This window comes from Chrysochloris asiatica, unplaced genomic scaffold, assembly GCF_000296735.1.
Source record: "Chrysochloris asiatica unplaced genomic scaffold, ChrAsi1.0 scaffold00004, whole genome shotgun sequence".
NCBI classification, from domain to species: domain Eukaryota; kingdom Metazoa; phylum Chordata; class Mammalia; order Afrosoricida; family Chrysochloridae; genus Chrysochloris; species Chrysochloris asiatica.
Genome location: NW_006408522.1, coordinates 14,730,344 through 14,738,269, shown reverse-complemented (window position 1 = coordinate 14,738,269; position 7,926 = coordinate 14,730,344). Strand labels below are relative to the sequence as shown.

Below are 7,926 nucleotides of genomic sequence, written 5' to 3'. Positions count from 1 at the left end.
GACAGAGGACATCCTTGTCTGGTTCCTGTTCGCAGAGGGAAGGCTTTCAATTTCTCTCCATTGAGAGTAATATAAGCTGTTGGTTTTGTATATATGCTCTTTATTATGTTGAGGTATTTCCCTTCAATTCCTATTTTGCTGAGTGTTTTTATCAGGAATGGATGTTGGATTTTGTCAAATGCCTTTTCTGCATCACCATTATTTTTTAATTCCATTTTTCCACATGCTGTTTGAAGCAACCTCATAATTTATAGGTTGCTGTTGTTGTTAGGTTCTGGCTCAGAGACCCTGTACAGGGTTTCTGAGGGTGTACATCTTTAAGGGAGTAGAAAGCTTCATCTTTCTCCCTTGGAGCGGCTGGTAGGTTTAAACTGCAGACCTTGTAGTTAGCAATCTGGTGCTTATCCTATAGCACTACCAGTGCTGATAGGTGATCCAACCAGGATAAAATTTAAGATTTCCTGACTTTAATGTTAATATGACTTAGCATATTAATTGTCGATGCTCCTCCTTTTTTATTGAGGTAAATTTCACATAACCTAAAGTTAGCCATTTTGAAATGTACAAATCAGTGGCATGTTAGACATTCACAGTGTTGTGCATCTATCATGTCTATGTAGTTCTAAAACGTCATTTTAAAAGGAAACTCTGTACCCACTAAACAGTCAACCCCCTTCTTTTATGTCTTCTCTGTAACCTAACCAGGCCCGTCTGTTTTGTACTGTGGCTTACAGCAAGCCCCAGTATATTCTGATTCCTAATCCAATCTGTGTTTGACAGTGGGAATTTTTAGTGATTTCTACCAACAAATCCTTTATATGAGAAATTTAAAGTTAAATGCATTTATACAACTATTAAGAGTAGGTCTGCTTTTAAAATAAATATTGCCCACCAAAAGAAAATGTGTCATAGTTATTCATCCTACAAGTATTTGTTATTGACTTCCTGTAATTTCTGTATCTACCTAAATATATCAACCCTATATTTTGGTGAAATATTCCAGGTCTCTGGGTCTGGAATATGCTTGAGGGCATAAAGGATCTAATGATGCATCTCAATGTCCAGCTAAGACAGCTCTGATGAGATGTGCCCAGCTCTCAGGATTGTGGATGATTTAGTATGTGTCCTGTGAAGAGTGAGCCCAGATGACTTAAACCAGTGTCTTTTATTGTTATTAAAGAAATGATGGATTGAAAAGTGCCTCTTCTCCATCTGTATTCTTGTTTCCCACCAAATGAGTTCGAGTTAGCCATGCAGGAGTGGAAATGCATCAGTGTCACTTTAGAAAACATCTTCCTAGTATGCTTTGTGAGCACATACTATGACAAAAAGCAGGTTTTTATAAATAGACTTAGTAACAGCACTACTGACCAGTATGCTATTATTGAAGTTGATGTTTGGAATAACTAGGAAAAACTATTGGGATAATTAAGAAAAGGAGAGGGTGGGTTTCCTAAAAATCAAGAGTTAAACCTCAGTGTTGTATAACGCAAAGATTATGTCTTCTTTAGTTGATTGAGGGTGTCCTGGGTATTGTGCTATACACATATAGTCTTCACAAAAACTCTTGTGAAGCCATGATATTAAACACATGTTACAAATGAGGAAAGCAAAACTTGGAGGTGCTAAATGATGTAGCCTAGGCCATTCTGGTATATGGAGTCCTGGTGTGGAGCTATGGGTTAATAGGCTGGACTACAAAGTCAGTTTGAACTGCAAGGTCAGTGGTTCAAGCTCACCAACTACTCCTTGGAAACCCCATACAGGGTCACTATGAGTTAGAACCAACTCAACGGTGCTTAACAGCAGCAACACTGTTATATGGTGGTTCTCTTGATACTCAAGAAGGCCCACCCATCTCTGGACTAAATACCATTTGTTGTTGTTGTTGTTGTTGTTGTCAAGTGCTGTCAAGCTGATTCCAACTCATAGGGTTTATGAAGCTTTTAATTCTTTGTGGGATCAGAAAGTCTCATCTTTCCACCGCAGAACAGCTGGCAGCTCAAACCACCGACCTTGAGGTTTGCAGTCCATTGATTATCTTATGGAGGAACCACCACATTCCCCAAATATCATTTAGTAGATTATTATTTAGTTCTCCATTGCTATCTCTTGGTCTAAGCTGTTCTTTCTTGGGATTGCAATTATTCATAAAATCTCAAAGTTAGAAAAGAGTGCAGAGATAATCTGCACCAATTCCAGCATCTTCAGAAACTATGTAGCTGCATTAGGAAATAAGCGTTCCATAAAACATTAACTATCCAATTTCTAACTATTTTATCACAGAATGTAATATCAATGTAATACTAGTGGCTAAAACTTATTAAGTGACACTCTATTTTAGACACTGTCCTGGGTGTCTTTTATGTACTGACTTCATTACAATAACTCCAGGAGGTTTTACCCCTTTTTGCGTACTGAAGCTCAGAGAGATTAAGTAACTTGCCCATGCTCAAATACCTTCTATAGAATGGAGTTTAAATGTGAACACAGTCAGATTATTCTCTTAACTACTATACTTTGCAGCCTCCTAGAAGTTAACTGTGAATTCCAAGCTCATGATTTCAAATCAGACATTATGGCCCAAAGTAAGTAGCAACATCTTCTACTAGTGGAGGTCGTAGTTGTTTGCCAGAGTGGGTTCTGACTTATAGCAACCCTGGATAGGGTTTCCAAGGCTGCAAATCTTTACAGCCTTATCTTTCTCCCACGGAGCAACTGGTGGATTCAAACTATTGACCTTGCGGTTAACAGCCCAGCATGTAATCCACTGCGCTACCAGTTGTTGTTGTTGTTGTTGTTAAGTGCCATCAAGTCAGTTCTGACTCATAACAACTCTTATAAAGGATTTCCGAGGAGCTGCCGGTGAGTTTGAACTGCCAGCCTTAAGGTCCAGTGCATTATCCTGCAGTATCCCAAAATATACTGATAGATTCCAAAATAACAGGAACAATTCTATCAACTTCCTTGTTATAAAGACTATGGGTATGACTTTTGCACAAGAGATGGTTTATTAGTTGTGAAGAGTTGGATTCTAGTAAAGCTTTCTAAAAAACAAAATTTTGCCTATAAGTTTCACAAATAAAGAGTATGCCAGATGTTGTTTATCTTCAGCACATTCTGTTGTAAGGAAATATAGACTGTCTTTTGGGGTAGAGACAGAGATTATGGTGAATACTTTTTCCCTTTTTTTATGGTATAAACATTTTCCACATGCTACTTATATAGTTTTTTTTGTTGCTGTTTTCAGCTTTGTAACCTCCTAGGATAGTCACTGTAGAGAATCCTAGTCCAAATTTATAGAGGCTTCCTCTTTTCTTATACACCTACATGCTTTAGTGTGTCATGCCATTTGTGGCCTAGGAAACTGCTGTGCTCATGTTTACAGTTTTACATGACCTGTTGCACCAAATTCCCCTTTCTCAAATGAAACAGAGAGACTATAAAATGCGTAGTTTAAAACTCATTTCTGTTGAGTTGATTACAACTCATAGCAACCCTATGGCAGAAAGTAGGAACTTAGAAATTTAAAATTCCCTTCCCTCCTGCATGCTTATTGGTTTGTTCTTTTCTTTTTCGGCTTTGTTTGCTGTTACTTCCTAAATTTATGGGACATGTAACCGTTTCAGAATGCATCGCTTTATTAGGAAGAACCTGTTTTCACTGTTAAACAAGAAAAGCACTAGGGTAGGGGGAAAAAATTCTAGCCCATTTGAAGTTTGATCTTTTCTAATATAACATACTGATGAAGTGTATTGTTTTCCATATGCAGATCCTTTGCAAGCAAAGAAAGTCAGAAAGGTGCCTCCTGGTTTGCCTTCTTCTGTAAGTACCCTCTTTAAATTTGGTGGTTAACAAACTAGTTTCCTGCATTCAGGTTTTACTCCATCGGTGCCATTAGACACAGATACACAGTAATTGTTAGCGAAATCATTGAGATGAATCCACATTTAATGTTAGGTTTTTAGATCTCTCTGCAATGATTTGTAGCTTACTCATATGCTCTTACTCGGTGTCCCTGTCATTTGAATCCCTCTCTTGGGAAGAGGACTAGGCCAGTAGCTGTCAGAGAAGATCTCCTGTACAGGTCTTTTGATGTTTAATTAGTCATTATGTTGCTGAACAGGAGGACAGACAGAGATTAATAGCTGAGAATCTTAGAAATTTACATTTGTAATAATCCCAGTGGAGCTAGAGACATTAAGATTCCGAGGACATGTTCAGCTCAGCTTGCCTCTGTAGGACTGAGGTTATTAATATGCATAAATCACCAAGTCAGATGTTCATTGTGAAGCCCTTGTGGGTTTTAAAACCTTCATTAAGCCTTTCCTAACTTCAGCCTAGCATCAGGAAAGCTTTCAAGCAACTAGTTTGTTGATCCCTCTTTGCTCAAAAATGTGTCCTTTGAGAATAAAGGACTTTGATGAAAGAGGTTGGAAAGGTTTGGTGGAACAGTCATTAATGGCCGTGATAATCTAATGCTGTAGGGGTGTTTGTGCTATTAAATATACTTTCTTCCCTAAAGAAGTAAAAGTATTTGTAAATGAACCAGCATCATAAATCCACCAACCATTAAAAAATCCCTGATGCAAAGACGGAAGGTTTGTTGTTGGGTGTTGTTTTGTTGTTGTTTTTTCCCCTCTCTCTTTCCTTTCCCTTTGCTTAGAACAAATGGAAAGCGGAGGCTGTTGGATGGAGGCCCCAGTGCCTTGTAGGGTACATCCCTTTGTTGTGTAAATGGTGCTGAGGTTTTATTTGGCAGTATTTAACACATGGGCGCAGGTGCTGCTGGGTGAGTCACAGCTCATGGAAGTACAGACTGAATGGAATATCCGACTTGGCAAGTAGTAATCTAGAAGGAGCAGCATGGGTCTGAGCTTTTTATTTTTCATTAAGGCTGAAGTAGAGATACCATCTTTTTGGTTGTTTACTTTCCTTCTTTCCTATGTTCTCCCCCCCCCCCCTTCTCTTCTGTGTGATACATGAAAACTCGAATTTTAAATCCTCTTTGAAACTCAGTTCCAGATGGATCTGAGTTGTATACGGTTTAGGGCAGCTGTGCTCTGAACCTGCAGTCTACCTGGAAGGTTGGATTGCAGCTGCAGGCATTCTTAAAAGCTTTTGCTTGCATAAGCACTTGGGCCCGCTGGGGGCTGAATAGCTGCTTGATAAACAAAATGAACACAATGCTTCAAATCATTATTCCTGAAGACAGGAAATTTTTTTTTTTTCAGCAGCAGCTAAAAATAGTTGAGCGATTTACATTTTAACAGTTGTGTGCTGTGAAGGGATAGGTGGTCCAACAGTACAACAGATGATTTCTGCTAGATGAACAGAAATCATATTAAAACTGACAGAATTGCTAAAACATGTAACGGTGCAATTTTCTTGTGATTTATTACCATAATTCTATGAGAGTAATAAAAGTTCAATTACATATTAATATTTAGTATAACCGCACAGGTAAAAAATTCATCTAATATCTCTTTGCCCAACATTAATTTTTAAGGAACAATATTCAGTATTTCATAATTCGTTCACTTTTAAAATGAAAAAAGAAAAGGGTGAAGGGGTCCGAGCAACCTGGAAAGAGAATAAACACTGGGGCATCGATGTGCCTTACCTTCCTTGTTTCAGCAGCATTTCCTCCTTGGAGGGAACCCATTAGTTAGTCCGGTACAATCTAGTCTATTCCAACTCCTAGCCACTCCATAAGACAGAGTACACCTGTCTCCATAGGACTTCCATGGCAGAAACCTTTAGGGAAGCAGCCTACCACATCTTTCTCCTGTGGAGAAGCTGGTGGGTTCGAACTGTCGACCTTTCAGTTAGCATCTGAACAGTTTAACCACTATGCCACCAAGGTGCCGTGCTTGGAACAAGTGCTCTAAGGTGTCTCAAGTGAATCACAGAGAAAGGGAAAGACACAGAATTCTGACATAACTTTGATTTCTTTGAGAACCACTAGGAAATTTTGCAAGCCTACTTATATGTTGTATTTTATTAGCTAATTTAGTTCTGGATTCATTAGACATTTGAACAGAACACAATGTAGAGTCTTCAATCCTGTATTTAACATTTGCATCAAACGTGATTGTACTACTTTGAAACGTACACAGTTAAAAATAGTTTATTTAAGCATCTTTGGTTGTTGTTAAGTGCCATCAAATCTGTTTCAACTCATAGAATGCTGTATAGCTGTAAATCTTTGCAGGAGCAGAAAGCCTCATGTTTTGCCCAAGAAGCAGCTAGCTGGTAGACTCAAACCACCAACCTTGTGGTTCTCAGTCTAGTGCTTATCCTACAGAGCCACACCAGGACTTCTTAGATGTTACTAAAAATGTGTAATAAATGCATTTTAATTAACTGAAAGTGTATTTTGAGTTACATTGTAGGTTAAAATGTCAAATTCTTAAGAGAGAAAACAACTTTAAACGCAGATACTTTGATAAATAATAGCAAAATAATCAACTCTTGAGAGCACTTCTGAGTATCCTGTTGACCCTTTGAATGTCTAAAATTAAAGTTACAGATTTCTTTCCTTTTTTTTTCTTCAGATTTCTTTTAAAGTGCTTTAGTGTTAAATGTGCAACTTATAGAACTTTGACAGTATAAATTATAAAATGTTGGGCATCAAATTAGAAATAGACTAGACATATGTGTGTGTGTGTGTGTGTGTGGTTTTTATTGACTGGTCATTTGAGTATCATTCTTCCTAAAGCAAACTAGAAACTTGACAGTAATATCGCCTATTCCACAGACTGCTAATCCTGCTACAAAGGAATAATAGTTAGGGCTAATTAGAATGCAAAGCATCCACAGTCTACATAAGTTAATCACAAGACATTGGTTTTTGCTGCTGCTGCATTTGGAGTTGATTCTGACTGTATACGGTTTTTGAGCCAGTAAAGCTTTATGGAAGCAGAAAACCTCATCTTTCTCCCACAGAGTGACTGGAGGATTTGAACTGCTAGCCTTGTGTTTAGCAGCCTAACATGTAACCCACTGTACTACCAGAGCATTGGTTAGAAGCCACTTTTTTTTATTTGTCTTGATTATGCCATGATGCATACACTGGTATCATAAGTGTAAACCTCAGGTCCTCTATTTCTCAGCAGAACAAGTGAATGATAACTTACATCTGTGAGTGAGGATGTGTTGAATGTCATTAGAGTAGTATGGTCAGTAAGGACATGGTCTTCCCAAATCTGCCTGGCTTGTTGCTGCCTAGTTCTATGACCTTAGACTATTCAGTTAGCCTTTCAGATTCTTTTTAGGTTGAAAGTGCTATGTCCTTATGGTTTAAAGCTCATATGCCCACTATATAACTATATAAAAGTATAGTGAGTATAAATTTCTTTCTTCTGATGAAGAAACAGTGTTCTGATGCACACAAGATTTCCCACTTGCTTCCCTAGACTGGTTGAAGTATAAGACAAAGTAAACTTTTGTAGCAACAGCAGTAGAATGATACTGGATATTAAGAATTCAAACATACAAACACCACCATTGCCTTCAAATAAATCATCATCTGATATGAGGAACAAGCATGCAAATTATTGTGATACAATAAAAACATAAAGGAGTTCTGGTGTGGCATTGTGAGATATAAGCTCTGGACTACTAACCACAAGGTCGGTGGTTCAAACCCATCAGCCACTCCATGGCAACCCTAATACAGTGTTTCTATGAGTTAGAACTGACCCAAAGCACTTAACAGTAACAAAAACGTATATTCTTCCACCACTCTCTTAGGTGGGAGAGAGGTCTGTTATAGGAAAAAACCAAGAGGCAGTTGTTTGAACAGAACATGGGAACACTGAATGGTTTAAAATTAAGAAAGGTATGCAACAAGGTTGTATTCTTTCACCATACTTATTCAACCTGTATGCTGAGCAAATTATCCGAGAAGCTGGGTTCTATGAA

The 7,926-nt window shown here is 38.1% G+C and overlaps 1 protein-coding gene across 5 annotated transcripts in view; it reads left to right on the top strand.

Annotated features, from left to right (window-relative positions):
• The window catches only part of TCF12 (transcription factor 12), a 429,352-nt gene that overhangs the window by 329,882 nt on the left and 91,544 nt on the right, over positions 1–7,926 (top strand). For all 5 annotated transcript variants that reach the window (XM_006831611.1, XM_006831614.1, XM_006831613.1 and 2 more), the window contains exon 8: positions 3,773–3,825. In XM_006831611.1, coding sequence (XP_006831674.1) covers positions 3,773–3,825 — 53 coding nt within the window. The remainder of the gene's footprint in view (positions 1–3,772; positions 3,826–7,926) is intronic.